This window comes from Gambusia affinis, linkage group LG07 (genome assembly GCF_019740435.1).
Source record: "Gambusia affinis linkage group LG07, SWU_Gaff_1.0, whole genome shotgun sequence".
In the NCBI taxonomy this organism is placed as follows: Eukaryota; Metazoa; Chordata; class Actinopteri; order Cyprinodontiformes; family Poeciliidae; genus Gambusia; species Gambusia affinis.
In genome coordinates, this window is record NC_057874.1 from 20,714,241 (window position 1) to 20,739,037 (window position 24,797).

The 24,797-nt window shown below is 35.7% G+C and overlaps 1 protein-coding gene across 1 annotated transcript; it reads left to right on the forward strand.

The window, feature by feature from the left end:
• LOC122834543 (protein phosphatase 1 regulatory subunit 1A-like) lies at positions 1–24,106 on the forward strand. The gene is made up of 7 exons (XM_044123066.1): positions 1–386; positions 13,422–13,482; positions 19,665–19,702; positions 19,866–19,929; positions 21,471–21,653; positions 22,474–22,596; positions 23,364–24,106. The coding sequence occupies exons 1-7, from the start codon at positions 306–308 to the stop codon at positions 23,441–23,443; spliced, it is 630 nt and encodes a 209-aa protein (XP_043979001.1). The 5' UTR covers positions 1–305; the 3' UTR covers positions 23,444–24,106.
• The last annotated feature ends 691 nt before the right edge of the window (positions 24,107–24,797 follow it).

The window sequence follows — 24,797 nt, forward strand, 5'->3', positions numbered from 1 at the left end:
TGCCCTTGCCTGAGCACTGAGGGCTTGGAGAGGCTGAGAGGAAAGAGAGGGGAGCTGGGAAAGACACACCGGCAAGTGCTGAAGACAGGACAAGTGTATAGGTCAGAAATAAGTATAAGAAAGCTTATTAGGGGAAGGTGTAGGCAAGAGATAAAATAAATAGAAACTAAGAAAAAAGAAACTGGCTATTTTTTGGGAAAAACTGGAGCCCCCTTCTTTTTTTTAAGCCTGGTTCATTTACCTCTGCACGGATTCTCCTCTTCGTCTTCTTGTTCTTGCTCTCCTCTCTGACAGACAGCACCACCATGGAAACTGGGAGCCCCAGAAAGATTCAGTTCACCGTCCCCCTGCTGGACACCCACCTGGACCCAGAGGCAGCAGAACAAGTAAGATGGAAAGCAACGGAAAATTTAAAAAGGGAAAAAAACGGGGAAGAAAAGCTGGCTATGTGGATGAGTCAGAATCTGGAATGTCTTTGGATTCATGTTTGGAAAAGTGAAGAATTTATACTTTTAAAACAATTTGTTAAAGAATAAATTATTAGATTCAGACAGTTGAGTGGAATTAAATCAAGATCGATTTATGCTGAGCTCCTCAGGAGAGTGTGTTACAAATTCTGTGTAGTCTTTAAAGAAAGCACAGTTAAAACATTTAACACTTGATGTATGTCCTGAATGCAGAGCAGTTGTAAGGCCAATGAATTTATGATTGATTTTTCCACCTACCTAGACTCACAGCTTGACAGATTTGTAGTAGGCACTTAGGATCCTAGCAGTGTTAAAAGTGATGTTGGACTTCAAACATGCATCTCCAGAGGTTCATCTGGGGAATTTTTGATTTCACAGATTGACTGCTCACGGTTCCAACCTGTGAAATACTGATAGAAATTCTGTTGCATCATGGGTTAAAAATTAAATCACTATTACTGGTGTAAATATTTCTTCTTCCTGTCTAATAGTAACATCAGTGTTTGTTATTAGCAAACTAATTATGTTTATTTCAGAATATGGGGTGATGCAAGAGATCTGTTTCATGATATAGGAGGGAATAAGGCTTAGTCAGTGGAAAATCCCAGTGCGTGCAGTTCTTGTGCCTGTGGAGAATACCGTGTGAAAATATGTCAGGTTTTCTTCTTTTTGTAAATATAAAATGAAGATGACGGCTCATTCATAATGAAAGAGAGCTGAGTACAGCCTGCAAAGCTTTAGGAGTCTGCCTCCACCCCATCTGCCTCTCATTTTCTTCTTTCCTGTATCTTTCTACCCTTAAGTGTTTTCTTCAGTCTGACTGAAAAACAGGCAGGGTCACTCTGGACTGGTTGCCAGTCCTTCGCAGCATTTATAATATATAATAGGTTTATCACAGAGTAAAATGTTTCGAGCTTTTATTTTTTGTAATTTTGATGATTTTGGATTACAGCTATAAAATCCACAAAATGTAGTTTCTCATAACATTTTAATGAATAAAATAAAAATGGGAAACTTGTATGAAACACTAATCAGCTAATTAACTCAAAACACCTGTAATAGTTTCTTGAGCATGAAACAATCTCAGTCTGGGTCAGTAGGCTACACAATAATGGAAAAGACTGCTGACTGGACAAATGTCCAGAAGACAGTCACTGACACCTTCCCAAAGGAGAGCAAGTCACAAGAAGTCATTGGTGAATCATATTCATAGAAGGTTGAGTGGAAGGAAAAAGCATGATATGAAAAGGTATACCAGCAACCACAGACTTGAGAGGATAAACCAGCTAAATTCATTCAGAAATTTCGGGGAACTTCACATATGGTTGATTGACTACAGTTTGGATTCATTTAGATGCCAAGTCTGAAGGAAGAGTGAAAAGGAACAGAATCCACATTGCTTGAAGTTCAGAGCATTTCAGTCAGTGGTGACTGCTTCTATTACAACCCAGATCCATCAATTATGGCATGTCTGTCAGGTTCTGAGGCAGCAGAAACCCAGACATGCCATCACAATGTCACCACTGTGTTTGACAATGGGCACAGTGTTTTTTTTTCCTGAAATGCTTCATTATTTTTGCAACAGAAGTAACATGTTAAACTCCATCCTAGTGTTTCCCCTATTGTCGAAACTATTTGTCTCTTTTTCTATTGTTGAATTATGAACACTGATCTTCACTGAGAAAACTGAGTCATGCAGTATTTTAGATTTTGTTCTGTGTTCCTTACTGATCTCCTGGATGAGTTAGGGTTATTTTAGTATACAATACTCATACGGTTCTCCACTGTTCCATGTTTCCTCCATTTCTGAATAAAATCTCATTGGGGTTATCTGGAGTCTCAACCTGCTATTTAACAGTGTATAAAGTAACATAAAATATCTGACAATTGCTGATTAAAAGTACAGTGACACAGACTTGGGCAAACTGCTTGGTTTTTTGTTTGATTGTACTGATCTATCACAAAAATATAAATTTAAAGTGATAAAGAGAAAAAGTCCAAGTGGTATGAGGATTTTTGTTATGCATTGTATATAGTGTACGTTTTATTTTTAGGTGGCAGCTGTTCAATAGAGGGGCTCAAAATAACCTCTGATCTTGTGTTTGCTTCCTTCTACTCAATAGTACACATTTCCTTTTGGCTGTATACAAATAAAATAAACTGTTTTCTTTGACCAATAAAACCCAGATGGGTTTTAGCTCACACCTCAATACAAGCATGATGAAACCTTCCATGATGTGCCAGGAGGACTCTTCCTTTTCAGGATGCATTTTCAATTTATTTCAGCTTCACTATGAGCATCTGGAGTATTTATATTATAAGTATTACTGTGACCAGAAAGCCCAGCAGGCAGTAAACAAACAGAAAGGAACCTCTGAATGTGAAAAAAGAATCATGTTTATGAATTTCACACCAAAGGGGTTTCACTCATGCCTCAGTAATCCACGCACCTTGACACCTCTCAGCATTGTAAACCAGCGACCCTGGAGACCTGGGGTGTCAGTCAGGATAGCCTCTGTGGGCTCTTGATAGATAGCAGCAAAAACAGTCTCATATTTCATCAATATGCCAACACTGCATAAATACTCACTGTACACCTAAAAGAGCAGATTGGCAAAACCTTATAGAGGCCTAATGATGTCAGTGACTGATGTAACTATTTGAAAATTCTCAGTTTGGGAACTCAACTTGAAGTAGAGAGCGTAAGAGCTCTACTACTGATAAAGACTAAAAACACTTCCATTAGACATTTTAGCTGAGTTGGTGCTGCGTCCTCTACAATTACTACATTGCAAATATGCAGATAATCTAGATTCTCTGTTTTCCATCTCAAGCTGTTGGCAGTCATTTTATGACAACTTAAATCAGCATCTGACTGTGCCATGATATACTTAGAACAACATTGATCCGAAGACTGCTCCATAGCGCTTTGTGCTTTTTCTACTTTTGGATTATGTTGAAGGATGGCAACGGGTGTTAGGTTGCTGATTTGGGTTGAAGTATTAATGAAGACGAAAGGTAGCAATACTTGCAGTAATATCGTGAATCTTATGTGAATTTAATATGAGTATTTCAGCCTCTGTGCAGCAGGCATTGCAGTAATAGGAAACATGACTGAATCCTCCTGTAGTCCACTGTGCTTAAAATTTAGGTCAATATCAACAAATCAAAGCTTAGAACTACGTATTCTGCTAGCAAGCAGATTCAGTGTATTACAAAAGTATTCAAACATCCTTTTGGTCAAGCCAAAACTACAAATGAAAGTTTTTCCATTCTTCTTACAAACTAATTTATGAATGGATGAAGAACAGCTATGAACAGTGTTCAAGTTTTGCCAGAGATTCTCAACTGGATTTAAACCTGAACTTTAATTAAAACATGAATCTACTTTTATCTAATACTTTGTAGTATATGCATGTATTGGCTCTGGAGTTATCACAGGTCTTTTAGCAACTCCTCTGATAAATGACCTCCTTCTCTGTAAACCATTGTTGTTTAAAACCTGGAAAACATTACAAAACAACTGGATTTATACTGGAATTAAGTTATTCAGGTGGACTCTGCTCATTCATATTATTTATCAAGGCAACTATTTGCTCTGAATTTTATTGATGGGTGTGAGAGAAAAGGAAATTGAATAGACATGAATGCCACTCTTGTGAAATTTGTATAAAATATTAAAAAGTTATGTATTATTTTCCTCAAATTTTGCAGTTATGCAATGCTTTGTATTTATCAAATAAATTTAAATATCCATGTTTGTAGAAAAGGAGCAATTTATAGACTTCAATATTAAGCACACAAAGATGTTCAGTAGATGGGTCAAGAATAAATTAATATCAAAACTCTACATTCTAATTTGCTCTTAAATAATTTTTCAAGTTCTTTTTAGACAGTTCATGGTCTAAAACACAATAGACATCAGATGTGCTATGACATAGCTCTTTCTCAGGACAGCGAACAGATCCCTGTGAATCATGAGTCATTTTAAAGAGAGAGTTTATCAGTATTCCACATGCTGTCAATTATTCATCAATTAGACTCTTAAACATCTGAGGAACTTGTCAACACAGAACAATAGAAGACTGAATCTGATAATTTGCAAGTGTGCAATTTGTACATGTTATTTTAATTACATGATCAAAACACTAATCCTGAGCAGAGTGGTAAAGGAGAAAGCAAAGAAAATTGAAGCACAGGGAAATTTGGGGATTTTTTTATACATCCAAAATTTTTGAAAAGGATTTCTTTGGTTTGAAAAGAGCTTGCAGTTGGAAAGGAACAAAGCGTAAACCTTTAGGTAATGCTGACTGTTCATCCTTCAATATTTCAGGTGGATTGATGCATTAGACTTGGCTCTTTTGTCATAATGACAGCTGAAAAAGGTGGTGCCATTGTAATCCAGAACAAAGATGCTTATAGATTAGAGATCTTGAGACAGTGTGGAAAAGGAGTGTTCTACACACTGTTGAGCCGTAATCCAACATTGGCTTTTGCACAAAAGATGAAATGCTTCTTAGAGAAAGCTCTTGAAGATAGTTATGAATACAGAAACATGAATATAATTTTCTATGGGTACAACATCATGTAAGGCCTATATATTACACACTGCCTGGAACCTGGTGGTCCTATAGTTTTCTAACATAACATTATACAAGTCCCAGCAGCTTCCTTCTACATTTATAGACACTGCATATTTTTCTCAAACACATTTCAATCCACTCTGCATTATGCATGTTGTAATTTTATATACTGACATATTGGAAGACACTTTTACATTACAGTAGTTATCATCCTTCCAGCCTAAAGAAGAGTCTTCCTTTCAGTCAGCCTCTGAAAGTCAGACGTATTTATAATACTGATGAAGCTTTTTACATGCCTGCTAAAGATCTCTGCAAAATATTTAGAGACATAGGATGACCTGTCCAGGTGTACCCGCTAGCAGGGGCCTTGAGCTGGAGATAGGCACCAGCAACCCTCCCGACCCCATTTAGGGAAGAAGGGTGTAAAGAAAATGGATGGATGGATGGATGGAGGTTAAGAGAACCAGTTATTGAAGAAACTGTTGTGAGGAAGTTAAAAGTCTGAACAGGGATATAGCATTAGCCACTAAAATTCCTTCCGACAAGTAGTTAAACATTGCATTGGCAACTACACTCTCCCAGTTTTCTAAGGACATAAAATGTAGACACAACTTCCAGAGGCTTCCCATTACTGCCAATAAGTGGGCCAAGGATTTGGGAGGCTTCTTAGTTAGAACAGACTGCTATAAGCCTTCTGCTCACTTTTTGTCTCAATTACTTGGTGGCAATTTCTTTTGTTCTAGCTGAGCTGAGTGTAGTGCAATTATTAAAGGCAATGTGTTCCTACATCCTCATACAGATAAAAGCTTTTCTGTTTCACATAGAAACACTTGTCAGACTTACTATGTTATATAGTTATTGAAATGTCCTTGTGACCTGATTTCTTCAACTTTTGTGTTTTCATGTATTTATATATGCTCATGTTTGTATAGAATATTTCATTTTATTTTTGTTTTTTGCCACTAATTATGTTAGTTTCTCGCAGATGTCTCTTCTTTGCATTAATTGCCTGCTTGTCTCTGATGGGCTAAGATGCCCTTCAACCTCTATATAGACACATTGTTTGTCTGAGATCTGTAACAAGCTGACAACTGCACTTGGCTGAGTTGAATCCTATTTTTTCCCCCTCATAAAATCTTAAGCATATTTTCCAGTGCTTGCTATCCCAATTCTTTGTGTGTCTTTCAAAGGGCTGATGATTCTATTGGGATCTGTTTGACTCCCTGAGGAAGGCTTATGTCAAAAATACTGAAATTTTCTTCATATTTTACACCATGTCAGCAAAGTTATTTTTTTTTTTAAAGAGAAAAGTGCCCATAAGAAATAGATATTTAAAAACTGCAGTATTGCAGGTTGTTTTAAGTTGACAAAATGCTAAGAAATTCAGAGGTGACCAGAAATGGATCAGTAATTAAGTTATGGAAAAATAAATTAAGTGGTGACTCTGGACACTGAGTCTCGATGACAATAGCATGCTTGTTTTCAGAATGTGTATGAATATTTGGTTATTGTACTGGACATTGAGAGTAAAACTGAAGTTGCCTATAAGAATCCAGAAGGTCTTTGTTATTAGCTACAAAACAGTCTACTACTCCTTCACACGTACAGTTCAGTTTTATTTTTTCAGTTGAACTTCAATTTAAGTAAAGTGATTGCAGCCAGAGGCGGTCCTGGTCTGTGAGGCATTCAGGACGAACAACGCCCCCAGCGTTGGATGGGTGTGAGGAGGAACATGCTACCCCTTGGCGGTTGCCCATGTCACCCATATCAGAACTCACCACTGATCACAGCTTACTTGTTATGCTACTTTGATGTAATAATAACCTCTTGCCATTTCACAATTTGAAGTTTTAGTTTAAATTTTTTAGATTTCCTTGCTAAAGTAGCTGAGACAGGCTATGAAGGTAGATTTAAAGCGACAATACTGCTCAGGGCTTTTTTATTTTCTGAACATATTTTGAACTCAAACATGTTTTTGTTGCTTTTATCACAGTTACCAAATAGGTTCAGACATCAATTGGGGTCTTTCTACGTTAAGTATGCATGCTGTGCCTCTGTATGCTTGAGGTTTCTTGGTAACACCCTTTTCTTCCACTCCAAGTCCCTAAAACATTTACTTGCCAGGTTAATAGAGGTCACAGAGATCTCAATATGGCATTATGTTCATGGAGTGCTTCACTGAGTGATAATTATGAACTATAGGAATGGCTGAAAAATAGAAAAATGAACTGAAATGGCTAATGTGCATTTAACTGTATAAAATTCTCAGATTATCTCTTTACAAAGTTCTGAAAAAACAGAAGGTGAAAGCTATTTATTCAGTCCAGGATCAGAAGCCTGAATTAAGAACTTTGTCAGTACTAAACAAAAAGAAGTCATTATTGAAATTTTTAGATGCGCAATCTATCTATCTATCTATCTATCTATCTATCTATCTATCTATCTATCTATCTATCTATCTATCTATCTATCTATCTATCTATCTATCTATCTATCTATCTATCTATCTATCTATCTATCTATCTATCTATCTATCTACTGTATGCCTCTGTATCTATCTATCTATCTATCTATCTAACACCCTATCTATCTATCTACTCCAAGTCTAAAACATCTATCTATCTATCTATCTATCTATCTATCTATCTATCTATCTATGGCATCTATCTATCTATCTATCTTCATCTATCTATCTATCTATCTATCTATCTATCTATGAACTATCTAATGTGCATTTATCTATCTATCCATTCATCTATCCATCCATTTTCTTTGTTCTTCCTAGAGAAGGTGGCTATCTCAGCTATTCACCAGGGGTTCAGGTCGCCAGTCTGTCGCAGGGCAACACAGAGACATACAGGACACACAACCGTTCACACACACACTCACACCAAGGGAGAATTTAGAGAGACCAATTAACCTGACAGTCATGTTTTTGGACTGTGGGAGGAAGCCGGAGTAACCGGAGAGAAACCACGCATGCACAAGGAAAACATGCAACCTCCGTGCAGGAAGACCCCGGGCTGGGATTCGAACCCAGGACCTTCTTGCTGCAAGGCAACAGTGCTTCCAAAATATCAGTACATTTAATTTCTGTTCTGCTTTTATTGTCTATTGCTAAATTTTGTTAGATTACCAATGTTTTGTGCTAAAATTAAATTGTTGCATGTAATACCCAGCAGATAATGGTAGAAGGGAAATGTTTTGCTATCAAGTGAAGTACAAGAGTTCCTGCACAGAAAAATGACATGGTTCCAGTTGTTGGGTGTCCTCAGGTGTGCATGTGTGCGTGAACATGAGGATTATTATGTGGAAATAGAAAATGGAAGGTGATGTATGTTCGCCCTCATTAAATTTATTGCATGCTGACCTTTTCTAAAGTCATCAATAATGCTGAAAAATGTTTTAATCTGAGCTGAACTTTGTTTTCACCCCACTTTAAATCTGATTAATGAAGTTTCATTAATTAAACAATCTTATTATCAATCTCATATTAGTTATTTTTGTTTCCCATTGAATGATTATAGTAGATCTTTGTTAGCTTTAACAACATTAACAACATTAATGCCAATTTATCCAAACAAGGATTTGAACGGGTTGAATTGAAGTTGTATTTCTTTTTTTATTTCTATTTTTATATATGTCAGAGTGACACTGAGCTTTAAAAAAGATACAAGCTGTGCTTCTTACTACAACATAAAATACTAAGGAAAACTTTAACACAAGGCTATAAGTCACAGTTCAGGCTTTCATTTAACAAAACCAAACGTGAGAGTGCAACACTAACAGACCTGACAAATAAGCATTGTCCTTATGTCGTGTTTTATTGCTTATTTTGCTCATCATATCATACTCTTATTACATATATTTATCTTTTGAATCAAAATTATTAGTATTTGTATAGCTTTTTAATTTACTTGAATGTGACTTTTTTCGCTTGTTATTGATGTGGAAATAATAAATCACAATATACAGACATAAGTGCTTTTGAGAAAAACTATATATAGTTAGAAGTATATTATTTCTTACTGGGAAAGTGACTCATGAAGTTAGAAAACCATCTACTGCATGCATTTTAGCAATGAGACTTTGAACTTTAATGTTCCCTACAATGACTTTGTCTTTCTGTCTTTGTCCTTCACTGAGAACATTCAGAGCATTTAGGTCATCATTAGTCTTCAGTTAATGTGCAGACATAAAGACTTAGAAAGATGAAGAAAAACTGAGAGGGTATTAGAGGAATGCAAAACGCTAGGTAGTGATGTGGATGTTTCTGGAGTAATTCATCTTAATCAAATCAAAGACAGCCCACTGTTGGAGAGTCTGAAAGATTCATTAGGGAGGAGCTCTTGTCTGAACAATGCCAGGATCACATGTCAAATGACAGAATGAAAGACGAGAAATTGTAATCTTCCTCCTGGACTGATATAACCTCTCCACATTGGACAATTTCTGATCTTCTTTGGCTGCCTTGGGGAAGGTTACTTTCACCTTTATTTATGCAGTGCATTTTCTTATTCAGGAATAATATTTCATCATTAACCAAACTTCTTCAAGGAGGGATGAATCAAACATAAGCTCAAAAGAACAACTTCCTGTTCAGACATTTTAAAATAGATTTATACTGAATCTACAAAGTTTGCTAAGTTTGATGAACTTTTACGGAGAAGCTGGTAAGATCATTAATGTTTAAAGCCAAAAAATGTGAACAGTAGTTTTATTTTAATTAAGCTCTCCTGGTTCCAATCAACCAACATTTAAGGCAATTAAGAAATTGAGCATTCCAAATAAATCAAAGGCTATGTCTGTAGCTGAACCAAAAACCACATAAACGCAAGAAATTTATTTTATTTTAGTTGTTGTAAATTTAATTTACCTACAAGTTTGCTCTGATCTATGTACAGGTGGGAATGAAAACTAAAAAAGGTAGTGAATAAATTACACTGTTTAGCAATGGAAATATTACACATAAAAATTGAGTCTCAGTATAGTCATCACTGTAGTCATCAATCATACATATCTAAGTGATGAATTAATGTAGGGGACTATCATTTATCTGATCTAGAACATGATGCACTTTTTCCACAATATTATCCTTGAATCTAATTTGAATGCATCACTTTGTCAAACCAAAGAGGATTGACTTTTCATCTCTCCAAGGATTCTTTTGGGGGGATGACTTAGAGATCAGATAAGAAAACAGAACCATCTAGTTGTAAATAAATTAATCTAGAGAGTTTTAGTTATCCTATGAAAATAAAAAGCATTTTGATTTATTTCCCAAGATTTGTTCTTTAGGTATTTTGATCAGCTTGATGACAAAGAGAAGTAAAAAGAGTAATTAAGCCACTCTAATGTCTGTATTTGCACATGAAAAATTACAAAGCAGAGCCATGAACATACTAGTGGAGTCACAACCCTGCCATTTTTGGCTTGACCTATATTTTACAGCTATGGCTTTTCCTGCCCACCAGTTACTTTCAAAGAGTGCTGCTGTCTGTTGTTTCGAGATGTGACAGGCGTTCATTATTAACAGACTGTGAGTTGAAAAGCATGCATGGTGGCTTGAAGGGCAAGTCCGTTCAGTAAGTGCTGCTGTTTGTGTGAGTGAAGGATCAGGGAGTTTTCTCTGCTGCAGGGTGAGAAGAATAACAATGACTCTGGTTGTAATCAGTGCTATGCAGCCATGGTTGTCCTTTAAAGTAGGCCAGTGGGTTGGCTTTTTGGAATGGACAAAGACAAAAAACTAAAACTGCTAAAAGTATGTAAATTATTGTAAATTACACAAGATTTACAATCCAAGTGTATAAGTACACTTATCACTGACAAGGATGTCATAGGACAGTTTGATGCTACATTTAAATCTCAGTAATGAATTCTCATTAATTTAAACAATCTTATTATCAATTTGATATTAACTATTTTTGTTTCCCATTGAATGATTAGTTGCTTAGATATTTAAAAGGACCCAGGGCTAATCCATTTTTTAGCACTGTAATTAATTTCTGTCAGAGAGATAATCACATAACCCAAGATCATTGAAAAGGAAAAAAACAGAATAATCTACTGCTTTAATCAAAGTGTAAATTTATTTGTAGTTAATATAATTTGTGATTAAAAAGCTTTACTGATGAGGAACTTGGGCAATGGACTAAAATAAAAAAAAACAGAAGAATGCAAAAAATACTTTATTAAACAGCTTTGGCTGGAATAACTAACGGACCTTCATCTTATCAGTCAATCAATTCAAGGAAACAAGTAAAATGACAGTAGGGTGAAACAGAGAAATAAGATCCAGCAAGGACTGAAAGCAGAAGAGATGAATAAGTAGAGAAGACTGGGACTGATTAGATAATGGTAACGCTAAAGAAAGAATAATGACATCACAGTAATACAACAGTGTAAACATGTTTAAGCCAGAAACATTTTGGGTAATTGAAGCCAGATTTATTGTTAGCAAGCATAGCATGTTATATTTAATGACACCAGAAAAAAGCGTTTGTACCTGAGGTTTTATCAGACTTTCCACACATCTTGACTGGGATCAGTAATATATAACAGAGTCACACTGGCTCAAATCAAAGGCTGCAATCCTTACAGTTAATAACTGACATCTGTTTTAAGATGAGAAGCTAGCAATTTTCTCAGAAATTACATGCAGTTGTGTGCAGGAGCTGCACACCTCTGCCTGGCTGCTATCATAAAAAAAATACATTAATTATCATCACATATTCACACCTTTCTTGTTGGGCAGGGTTGTGTTTTAAACAAGATGAATGCCCCTCATATCTGAATCACATCACTGTGAATGTACCAGAAAGATAGAACTCACTCTGCTTCTTTTGTGTCAAGGGAATTTTTTTTTCTATCTGTAGTCACATTTGTACCAGGAGTCAAAGCGTGAAGCTTATCAGTTCAGGTCTACAACCTTGTGAAGCTCCAAAATCTAATATCTGTACCACATGTAAGAGAGAAAATGTAAAATAAATATTAACTCGTGTTTGAAGAGAAACAGAGAAAGAGTGAAAGGTTCAAGCAGGAATAAAGATTAATAAAACTGAAAGCAACAACGTCTCGTTGCCACTATTAAATACATTTAGACATAGTTCAGAGTGATTTTACTTGGTGGAAAAAAGTAAGCCTTATTGATTTCTGGTTCAGATGTATATTTTTAAGCATAATTTAAAAGCATCTAATTTTAAAGTTCCTTTTTGATAATAAAAACTGATCATGTTTTTATGCTGCTTTGTTTTGGATGAGTTCTTGCTAAGTGCACAAGCAGGCTTCCAGAATGAAGACCAGACTCGGCAACCAGCATTACTCAGCAACCTGGTCAGCTGCAGTACAATTGTTTACGCTTGTGTAAATCAAGAGGAGGAGATGTGACGGTGCTAAAATAATTAACGCTATTTAAGCTAATCTTGTTGTGGGGCTTTACATTAATTGAGCAATAAAATTAAAAGTAGTCTCCTGTTGCTGGATTTGTCTGAGGAATAAAAAATAAATTACATTTTCCACTCAAGAGCGTTTGAGAGAAAGTAGTATTAAGCAGTTCAGAAAGATTTTTGTTTTTATTATTTAATTTTCTAAATATATATTGATGCACATGATGAATCTTGCTCCCAGGAGACTTTATTTTGTTTGTTCTTGCAATTTTATTTCCATTAAGCCCCTTCTTATTGGTCTCCTATACACTCATAGTTCCAACAAGGTCTTTCTTTTATGAATGCTCTTTTTTTTTTTCATTTCTCAGCGCACAAAAAAATCTCAACCCTCACATTGCAAATACCCTTTCCATTTGCAGTGACCAAATAATGCACACTAAAGTCCTGCACCACCTCAGAGCCATGATCTTTAAACAATATTGCTCAATTATTTTCCTCTCTAAGTGAATGTTCACTAGTGAACATCTTTCTTTAGTCACTGCATGTTGCTGCTTCTGATCCCAGAAACAAGCAGGAGGTGGATAACTATCTGTTCTCATTGCTCAGTGCTGCAGGATACAGCCTTGCCCTGATCCAAATCAGCCATCTTCAAAGTCTACTGAATCCCAGTTCTTGTGGACCTCCAGTAATCTGAAAGCAGCAGGATCCTGGATGCTGGGCTGACCTTATTAACTGCTCATACTGGGAAAGAGTTGCAGCCATGCTGATAAAATCTATTCAAATAACTTGTTAAATACAAAGCACTGCTGTTCTTACCATTGTTTTATTATTTATTGTATGTCAAACTAAACACCTTCTGAAAACGAACGTCTCAAGAATGTCAACAGAAAATAGAAATTTGTGTGAACATTCATACACCTGTCTGTTACTAAAACTGTGTCAATAATAATTAAATCAATTTCTGAACAAAATGTTATCTTTTTCAGATCAGAAGACGCAGACCCACACCTGCAACTCTGGTGGCATCCAGTGATCAGTCCTCACCAGGTAGGAGACTCAACACATGAAAATAATGTGCTAAAAAAGACATTTTTTTCTATTTTTAGTTGTGTTTTACACACACTCAAACACGCACACGCACACACCACACACACACGGACAAAATATAGTTTGAAATAAAATGCTTGAAATTTCACTATCCTGAGTCACTATTAAATGCAACTTCATTGACTGAACTCATTACTCCAAAATCTTGGATATTCTTCAAGCTAAAATTTTATTAACAAATGAGGAAAAAATATTCAAGTTTTTCTGCTTTACTGCTGTTATTCTGCATCTCATTCCTTGTAACCACAAAATGAATCTTCCTGCTGCATTACAGCAACAAAAACAGCTAAGAACCCTCTCATGGGATCTTGACGATCAAACATAACAGTGAACCTCTGAGGACTTTTCTTGCTGTATGAGTCATCCTCCCTGCTTTCCTCACTGCCTCTGTTGATTTGGGAATATATTTGTGTGTAAAGTGACCCACCACAGAATTAAAAGATGAACGCAGAGAGAATAATTTTCTCCTGCTGCTATTCTCTGGTCTGCACTGAAGAAAATAACTCTTTGGATGAACACAAAAAAAAAAAAATCATGGAAATGATTTCCACCTGATTACTTTTCTTTATTTCAGCACCATGTGATTCTGTTACTCCTATTTAAAGCAAATGTGTTAGGTCAATTTATGTTATTATGGTTATTCTATGGTTGATTCTAAATCAAACGTGTTGGCTGAGTTTAATATTTTATGGTTATTCTAATTTAAATAAAATGAGATTCCTCAACTTAATTTATTATGGTTATTCCAATTTAAAGCAAATGTGTTGGCTCAATTGAATTTATTAAGGTTGATTCAACTCATTTACTATAGTTGGACCCAATGTAATTTAAAAGAGCCAACCCAACTAATTTGCAACGCTTTGGACCAAATAATTTACTTTACTAATTTTAATGTAAATTTAGTTGAAACCAACTTTTTTTTCTCCGAAGAGTTCTTGCGTCGCTAGTGGCTCGTATTTTTTTTGAGACAGTAGGCAGAAAGAAAAGAGGGGAGGACATGCAGCAAGGATCACCAGGACTGGGAGTCGAACGAGCAACGTCTGTGTCAAGGACTAGGGCCTCGAAGCATGTAGCGTGCTAATCCCCTGCGCCACCACAGCACGCCCAAGAAACCAACTTATGTTACTTCACACTACTTAATTAAGTTGATCCATCTCATGAAAATTACGTTAGCTCAACAAACATACTTCATGCTGAAAGAAAGCTATTTAATTGTGTGGAAATCCTTTCCATAAGACATTTTTTTAAGCTACATTACATTAAGGGTTTTAAGACAGGACTGAGTGAAAGGGTAGAAACAACACTCAACAATTAGAAAAGGTACAACAGAACGTTATCTCAACTTGAATACATTTCAATCAAGTTGAAAGAAAAACCGATTGTCTTCCTGCTGCAGACTCGTCGTCTTCAGCACAAGATCAGTCTGTCTATAATGAATCATGTTATCTCAACATGATTAAATTTCATAAATGTTAAGTTGTTGGATTTCTTGTTTATGCAACATGATTGTATCACGTTTCTGTTTGAAACATGAAATTATTTAGTTAAAAGTACATGATATTCTTTTGTTAATCTGATAATCCCCTAAGTTCATTTTTTACAGTGAGAATGAGGTACGAAGTGATGAGTCATGATAAATAGAAGACTATTCTGTTCTTATTCTTTATCTCACAATTTGATATTTTCCCCACAGAAAGTCCAGCAAGGTAAACATGATTCTTGATACATATTTGCAGTTCTTTTAAAATTGTTTCCTTGTGTATAAATTATTTTTTTATTATTATTTTAAACCATGAAAGCCATTTTAACAAAACCAAAGACTATCTGAAAACAGTTAGCTGAATAAGTTTTAACAAACTAAGGAAGCTTAGCTGAATATCTGCAGAGAATGATTAACCGCATGTAGGAGAGGTCGGAACATTTTAGTTTTTTTCATGAATCTCACCCTGGGCAATCTTCTCCCTAAGAGTAGGACAAAAAAATTAGTGTTTTCGGTGCTTGGCTCAATCCCAGGTTGCTAAAATACCACACAACATTTGAATTACGGTAGGTTTTAATATAATCCTATTCTGTGCCATATATCTTAGCTTGGATCTGAGTTGCTTTAAATATTTTAAGTTTTCAACTAAAGATAAGCAAAATGCAACCCATATTATTAAAAAGGTATCCCTTTGAACAAGCACTTTGCTTTACTGCAGAACCGGAAGCTTTGCATTAGACACCATTTCATTACCCGGCCTTGATGTGCAGCAGCCATAGTTTCTATGCCGCACCTGATGGGATGTCACTCTGGGACTTGATATATTGTCGACATTAGTGGGTATGATAATTAACAATCAAGAACACGTCAAAATGGGATCAGCAAATAAACAGCAAAACTAATATAATGCAACTAAAAGTAGCCATGAACAACTTACTTAGAAAAAAATTCTATTGTTTCTGTAGACAATGATCATTGTTCATAGCTTTTAATGTTATTTAAATTTGTTTAAATTTCCTTTCAAATAGTTAGGTAAAAACCCTCACAGATGTTTAAAGTATTAAATCTTTCTCATATTCATCTTGAGGGGATCAGCAATCTCTGCTAATTACCACAAGCAGCTGAAGAAGTTTCCTTGTTGAAGTGTAGCTATGTGGCTTGTTTCTTGCTTAGCTCTCATTACACCTCCCACAAATGTCAAAGCAAAATTAAAAACTGAATTAATGAGATGGACTAAGTCAAGCAGATGCAAAGACACTCTGAATCAGATGCATACACACAATATCACAGCTGTCGTGATCAGTTTGTGTGCTTTTGTGTGTGAGAGTAAAAGCTTGTGTGAGGGGGATGGGGCTGAACAGATATGATGATCAGAAAGAAGAGCTGCACTGGTGCAGTAATGGTGTGCTCCACATCAGATAAATCCCTGCATTATTAAATGTGCCGCATATTGCTCATCTCTATGCACTCTGATCCCCAAAGGCACCTCAGAGGAGCAGGGACAACCAAGATACACACTGTGTGTAAAATAATGAAGAAGGTCATTGAGAGACTGAGGGTGACTTTGGTTTTCTTCAGGGCTGACCCTACAAACTGGAGGATTTATTGTGTTCAATGATTCTTGAAGCAACTTGATCAAGTGGAAGAAGTGCTGGCTTGGTTCTCACTTGATGATTTATAAGTGAAATATAAATTACTTCTATTGTTCATGCAAGTGGGACAGAAGTAGAAATATGCGCAGCCATCGTTCCTCCTAATTTTGAAAATTTTAAATAATATTAGCTATCTTCTTAAGAAATGTTATCAACATTGGAGTTGCCTGTCATATTGCATTGCTTTATATGCAATTTATAAAACCTAAGCATTTTTCATAATGCCAGTGATTGCAAGCTCTTCCTCAGTCTTTGCAAAACAAAATTGATTACTTTGTTTATTGGAGTTTGTAGCACTTTGAAAAAATAAAGTACATTTATTAATGCACTTATTACTCCCCCGGATCACAGATCAGTAAATAATAAGGGATTCAGTTTCCTTCCCAGGACATTCTACAATGTGTCAGGATTAGACTGGAAACAAACTCCAAACTTTCAGTTATCAGTCAAATTTTCTTTGCCACAGATTCACACCTGTCCAAATTGCAAATGTTATTTGTGTAACCTAAGGAATGGTAAACTTAGCTAGACTGTCTCCATTTTACTACTTAGGTGAAGACTGAATCACAAGACAAAGGAAAAGTATGAGAATTTGACTTGTCAGCAGTTTAAAAATCTTTTAACAGGAGTTTGTGTGTTTGCTACCAAAATTTAAAACATTAACACATGTATTGCTACAATATATATGTTTATTATTCAATTATTAGCATTAATGAAAGAGAGGACACTCAGATATATGATTTAAAGTCCTGTTTAGGATTTGTTGGAATTGATACAACAAATAAAATGTCTTGTGCATCAGTCCACAACCTTCCCACGGTTTTCTTCCAGTTTTGACTGATTCATATATGAAAGGAGGCATGCAGACATGAGATAAGTCATGTTTCTATTTTCTTCATAACCTCATTGCTACCATTAATTCTGTCGTGAGCTTGTATCTGCTTCAGAAGTACATTTGATGGTTGTTTTGTTGAAAGACAAAGAGAAAAAGCAAAGGAGGCTTGATGCAGCTTCGCATGAAAATAAAGGAATCACTTCTGTTCAAATGTGCAAAAATAGACAAAACAGGCTCTTCCTGTCAGACTCTGAAGGACAAGCAGGATTATACGAGACATTTATTTTTATTAAATTTTTTCAAATACATCAATCATTCACTGCAGCATGAATTTTCAATCATTTGTCAGACAATGCAATTGGTTGTCAGTATTTTCTCAAATTCTCCCGAGCTACTTTGAACTGAAAGTGGTTCATAGATTAAAGACATTAGAAATGAGGACGACTGGCTGCGAGTCAGAGGAATGTCTCTGTTTTCATCTTGTTTTGTTTCGGTCAGCCAGCTGGGAGTTGCAGTGATAGACTCATCACTACTGGAAAAGCTTTTTTAATGACTTTTTTCCTCATTTTGCAGCACAGATGGGCCGAACACAGAGATGAAACAATCTGATAATCAACCATTTTACTGCCAAACTTTATTTTTCTTGACCCAAATTGTGTTCAATTTTTGTTAAATCAAACTACAACTTCTTGTTGCTTTCAGGATATCATTTAATCTATTTTAGCAATTGAACCATGACCACTTTGTTCCAGTGTAAATGCATCTGCATCTGATTATAATTTCTTAATTGCCCAGCTCCCACTATGTTGTCTATTTCCATGTTTTGATGATGAAGGCAGCTCGTCTTCTTCCACAATAATGTCTCATTTGGCTCTCAGCAGGTGTCTGATTAATTGAAATACTTGAAAACAACTGAAAAAAGGAAACTGGATTTGCATTTTTCCAAAATATGAGATTCAAATGATATTCCAAGCAAGGTTGACCCATTTTACACTTTATAAACCAGTCGTCATAAGGACCTGAAACAAGAGTGAACTCATTATTATACATAATATAGAGAATTTTAAATGAAGGGAAAAGAGTAAATATGGCTTTTTTGTCCTTTATGTTGTTTGGTTGTTGTTTAAGGAGACGTATTCATGTTGCTTTTCCATAGCTTTATGCAAAAGTATGAATTAAACTGAGGGAAAATGTAATTTTCCAAAAAATTAAAAACACAACTGAATTTGATGTGTTTTGGTAAAGAAATAAACATGCATAACTATTATAATTAAAATAATATTTAATAGCATTTCTGAAGATCTTTATTCACTTCTGTATTAGAGTTTGGTGTATAAAGAAAATGAAAGAAATGAGGGAATTAAAATGAAAGCACTATCTTTTGAACAGAGCATACTTTTAAGTAGGAATATTATATGCAAGTTGACACGCAAGCACACGCAGACACACACGCACACAGACGAACATAATTTGCAGTGCCAAGGGATGCGTAGGTTGCCAAGCAACTAGGTGGTGTCCTAGAAAAAAGTTTCAAGGCTGTAAAACAGAGATTTTGATGTAAGTTAAAGTTGCTCACTGTTGATCAGAGGTTTTACTGTAGCAGAGTCAGCTGTTTCATTTAACATGTTTTACTGCGTCAGCTCAAAGGCTATCATGTTCTACATAATACATCTTCCTAGCTTCTCTATACTCAGAAATGCCTCTGTGAGTTTTACAGTTTATATGCTGTTGAATGTTTCTTTGTACATTAAGAAAAACTGTTAACAGCTAAACAGTTCTGGAGTCAGGAAATTAATTTGGTTCTTAGGCCTAAGAACCAATGTCACACTGAGTGAGCTTGATGTCATAAAATTTGAGTAGCAGCTCGTGTCACAGGTTGCCACAGAAATGTTTGAAAGAATCAGTCTAAAGAAGGTCAGGGATGTAATTGACATGTGTAGTGGCGTTGGAAGGCTCAGTGCTGGGTGAAAATCAAGCCCTTGTATCAGATAATGTGTGATGTGGGCGGAGGTCATCTTCTCCTCTCTGCTCTCTGGATACACAGCAGTGCTCCATCTACAAACACAAAATCTGAAACAGTTTTTTTTGTTGCATTTATGTGTTTTTATTTCTACTTCTGTATCCAGAACTAAAGTGATTGTTTGCTTTGTGACAGAAATAGACGAAGATCGGCTTCCAAACCAGTTGTATAAGGTAACTCAATCAAGCTTTCTAAAACACAGATTCACTGAAATGTGATTATTAAAAATAATAATAAAAAAAACCCCTAGACCGTTATTTTCATTAAACTGAGTTTCAGCATTATTCCATCTTTGTGCTTTCTGCTTAGCTGATATGTAATGTTGATATTTTCTAGGCAGCTCTGTTGAATTCTCCCCGACAACGAAGAAAAGGACAAAAGGGGACACCAACAATGAAAGGTACACTGTTTTATCAACCTTACTCTCTCTGTTGCATGTGTGATGGTGACAATGTGTTAAAAACAGCACTTTGCTTTTAGCTCCCATTATTGAGCAGCTTCTTTCCCAGAGCTGTAAAGATACAAAATGTTATCTGTAAAATATCAATCCCTTTTAAGTTTTCACATTTAATTTTATTTCTTAAAATGCTAACCTGTTGCTAAGGCAACAAGGTATTTGATGAAGTAACCTGCCTAAAGTTTTGAAAAAGAGAAATACAAAATGCATTCAGAGTAACCTGATATTTTTGTATTGGCCTCAACTTTTACTTTAATGTTTCACAGTCAAGAATCTCTTTTCTCCTGTTACTGTTTGCTGATATAGACCACATTTAAATAGTAAAGCAAAGATGGAAGGATGGAAATTATATTTGGTTGAGTTCAAGGAAGCCTTTGAGTAGTAGGACACATTTTAATTCCCTTTATTATGGTAAAAATGAGCTTTTTATTTGGAGATTGAAGAGGAGGAAAGGGTTTCTGTGTAAAAGCTGTGGAAGAAGTTTTTATCCAAAGCTGTAAGATTGAAATTCTCAATTCTGCAGTAAACTTTTCTTTGCAGTGGAAGAGACATAAGAAAAGTAAGGTTCCCTTATGATGTAATGTAAAACATCTTTATTTATCTTGTTGATGAAATGTGCTATGAAACTAAACTTACCTTGTCTAATCCAGATGTGTTAGCAGATATACTTTAAATAAATTTCTCTCCCAGAATTAGATTTTTGTTTTGAATATACATTATGAATGAAAACACTAAGTAATGTGACCAAAAAGAAGGAACCATTGTTGCATCCCATTTCCACTTTTTAGGTTTGTCAGCATAGTATAATCTGCATAGAGTTGGCTAGTTAATGAGGGAAGTTCTTTCTATGTTTTGGGTCCAATTTCTAACTTAGTCTGTCAGTGTGGCTCTTCCTTCGCCGAGGACTCATTATACGGTTTTTAGACTCCCACATGGATCTCCCCTCCAGTCTATGTTTTTGATTATAAACTTGGCCTATATTAGAACAACTGTATTGGTTTTTGGAAATTTTATATGATGCTAACAGTGGAGAAAATGTATGCCAAGGAAAATGAGCAAGTCAATTTATTTTTACAACACATCAATAAAGAGGTTATTGTAATTTCACAGATCTGAGGAAGGCCGGATCATATGTAATCAAAGTGACAGAATTTTTAACCAGATTGAAGAATAAACATTTGGAGACATTTCTTGAATGTTTATATCTTTTTATTTAACAATTTGTTAGAGGTCATCTCTGATGGTCAGAAAATTTTGGTGGTTTAGTTTTGAACATGGTAAATGAGGGTTAAGTTTTCTTCCCCCTTCTTAATAGTGCAGGTGGTTAATTTAATAGAAAACCTTTTAAGCTGCTAAATGTCTTTAGCTGAATTTATTCATCCTCCAACAAACTTTTCATCCTTAAACTTGTTTACCCTGTTTTGTCACCATCAACCATTCTTTTCGTCCCCTAATAATGTCTTTCTTGACGTCCCTCCTCACAGAGCTGCAGTTTCTTGTAGAACATCACCTGTACAGGCAGCAGCAGGGAGCTGGAGACGAGTGCTCCTCAGAGAGCTGCTTGTCCGACCGGCCCAGTCCCGACTCTGTTCCCACTGGTGAGGAGCTCCCACATGATGACGATGCCACTGCAGAGGCCTTTGAAAAGCTGCGCTGCCAAATGGAAGGTAAGTTAGAAACCAAAAGAAGTGATTTTAGAATAAATTGGTTATATACATAGTTCTTAAAATCTATGTTATAAACAGTCATTGCAGGGTACTTCGACTGTACACTAAGATGTTAAGTCATTATTTACTTATTGACACTGATTTTTTTCTCTTCAAGCTGTAACATTGCAAATGTTTTTGTTAAACTCACTACATGCAAAAACATCCATCTTTGCAGATGCTGTCTGTCTGAGCTAAACTACTGTATTTAACTTTCTCTGACAGAAATAACCTTGCCTGGCACAACTAATTCAATGTAATGGCAGGTAGAGCCAACAGCACACAGTAACAGCACTTGTAATTGGCCTCCACTAATGCATTCTGAGTGTACCGGGCTTATTTTTCTAAAGCAGTAGCACTGTGTAGTGGTTTAAAGTTTATATCAGCCCACGGTGTGACATACAACATGGAAAGCCCCCTTTCAAGATTACAAGATGATTGCCCTTTATTTGAAACTTTCACCAGTGGAGGCTTAAATGAAGTTCTCAGTCTGGATGAAAGAAGCAAAGCGGAAGCTGGGGAAAGCAAATCAATGACCATTAACACCAGTTCTGTTGAGTATGGATTCACTCAAAGATCAGTGGTTTAAATTTGTTGCAAGGGGTAAATAACCTTCAACTGTAAATGTCAGGTGGCATTGACTGATGAAAGTTGGAGCTGCTCTGTTCATCACTTGAAAACTACTGCTGTAGGATTTCGTTTCATCTTTAGCATGCTGAGTTTTGTCTCTGGCTGTAGTTTCTCTCTGGTCAACATTTATCTGCCTCTGTGCTCCCTGCAGAGTTCTCCAGGGAGAGCCTATTAGATGCTGGCGGTGAACTTGAGTGCCCCCTCTCCAAAGAGAAAAACGATTGTGTGGCCACCGTAGCAGATCCCTCGTCCCAGAAAGAAAATGCACTAACAGGTAAACAAAGATCAACCTTGCTAAGACGCAAATCTTTTCCTCCCACATCTGCTTCTCTTTCATGAAGGGACACTTTCACTGTCCATTTACCAAGTACACAAGGTTTATTTATGCAAGGTCAACAAGATTTGGTCAGTGTCAAGTAATCATGGCTTGTCAATAAACAACTGTGAAGTGGCCTTGACGTCATGTGTGAAATATCCAGGAAGACAGTCACTCAGCTGCTGGAGGCATGTAGCTGAATATCAAGGTTGAATATAGCCGCTAATATCTAAAGTGTTTAAACCAAATCTAAAAACATATTTGTCCTTGCCCCTGGTAAAAATCTTTAGTTTACTATTTAAAGATAATATGCCAGCTAATATATTACTTGCTATTTTACCGGATCCTATGCAGGGTTTAAACACTCTGCAGATTGAAATAATTGTTACCTTATGCAACAGATGGCCTAAGAAACTAATCTGGAAAACTATCACTGGAAAAAGACAAAGATTTTGTGTGATACTTCACTAGATGGAGGATTTGCAATTTTTTTGTATTTTTGTTTTTCACTCATTCAAATTCCCTGGGAAAATGGAACTTTGCCATATAATCCCAAAACCAGCTTCCGAAGGAGATGTCGGAAACTGCAAATATGCAAAACAAAACAAGCTTGCATGTTACCAAATATTTATACAATTTTTATGAAATTTCTCTAATGAATTTTGAATCGAAAGTGCGCCTCTGTTTCTCAACTCGTAGTATTTATTGCTTGTCTGCATTTTCAGACACAAAGGCAGGAGGATCCAGTACAAATCAGCCATCAGGGAAGAAGATGAAGAAAGTCAGCCTCGAGACACAGAAATAAAGACGTCTGTGCAGCCAAATGTTGTTCAGTCTGCCCAACACAGTGACAAGATTGTCCATGCAGATGGAGGAACATCAGGGCATCACTATACCTCTGCAGCCAGACTTTAGTTACCACCTCAAGAATAAGACAAAATCTTTCTTTATCTATTTGTGAAAAATTCAACCTAATTTTTAACAGATTTTACTGTACTGCTCTGAAGCTAGTCAATTGTGTGTATAAATCTGAGATTCATGCCTCAGTAACACATTCATAACTGTGCTTCAAACATGATATTCCCTCTTATTGATCAAAACAAACAAACAAAAGTAGTATAAGACTTTCTTATGCTGTTTTTAGTTTGTATTATGAGTTTCCTATTTCACGTTGGATCAATAACATGGATCAGCACATCATAAACAAATGGAGCTAATGAAGTTTAAATTGTAATTAGAATGACTTGTCCTTAACTGAGTGAGCAGTGTGTTGAGTGAAATTCATATTATAATGTATATTTACATAACATGCATCACCTAAAACATATGAGCAACTTGCTGAGCTATGATAACTGGTTAATTATTAATGAGTTCAAAAAGTGGCCAAAAATAAATAAATTGATTTTTTACAATTTTGTATTCCCCCCCATTTTTAGAGTTATGTAATCACTTTTTTTTTTTTTTTTTTTTTTAACCAAACATGCACCTATATAAAAATATCTTCACAAAGCCAGTGTGGGGTTTTTTTCCAACATTGTTTCAAACATTTTTTACTCATTACTGCAAAGATTGTTTAGCATGATTAATTATAATTCTGAAAGAAAAACTTACAACTTAGTAGAATTGATGAAAAAATTTCCTGTGACCGGTATTGCCATTCAACTGTGCTACTAAATTTTTCCAGCAGCTACTCAAGATTGATTAGAATTTATTTTACCATAATTAGCCTTTAGTACTAGGAAAGCTGGCATATTTTAAGATGAAAAAAGCATTTCTAACATTTCCCTAAACATTTCTACCGCCTCACACCATAACATACTAAAAATGTTTACTTGCAGTACTGTATCTAATTCCTGACCAGGGATTTTTTTGTCCTGATATCAACCAACTTAAGCATACAGACTGATAATTAGAGGCAGTTCAATAGATGTAAATGTTTGTAAACTTAGTAAACTAACACACTACACTTAATCAGTTTGACACTCAATAACAAATCACAAATTTTTCTTCTTCTTATGATTCTTACCTTTTGTAATTTTGACCAAATCACAGTTTTAGCTGGATAGTTTGAAACCGCTGCTCTAATATGTAGGTTCACAAAACACTTCACCTCTCACATACATAGCGTCATCATTTCCTTCTGAAGGTGAATTTGACTA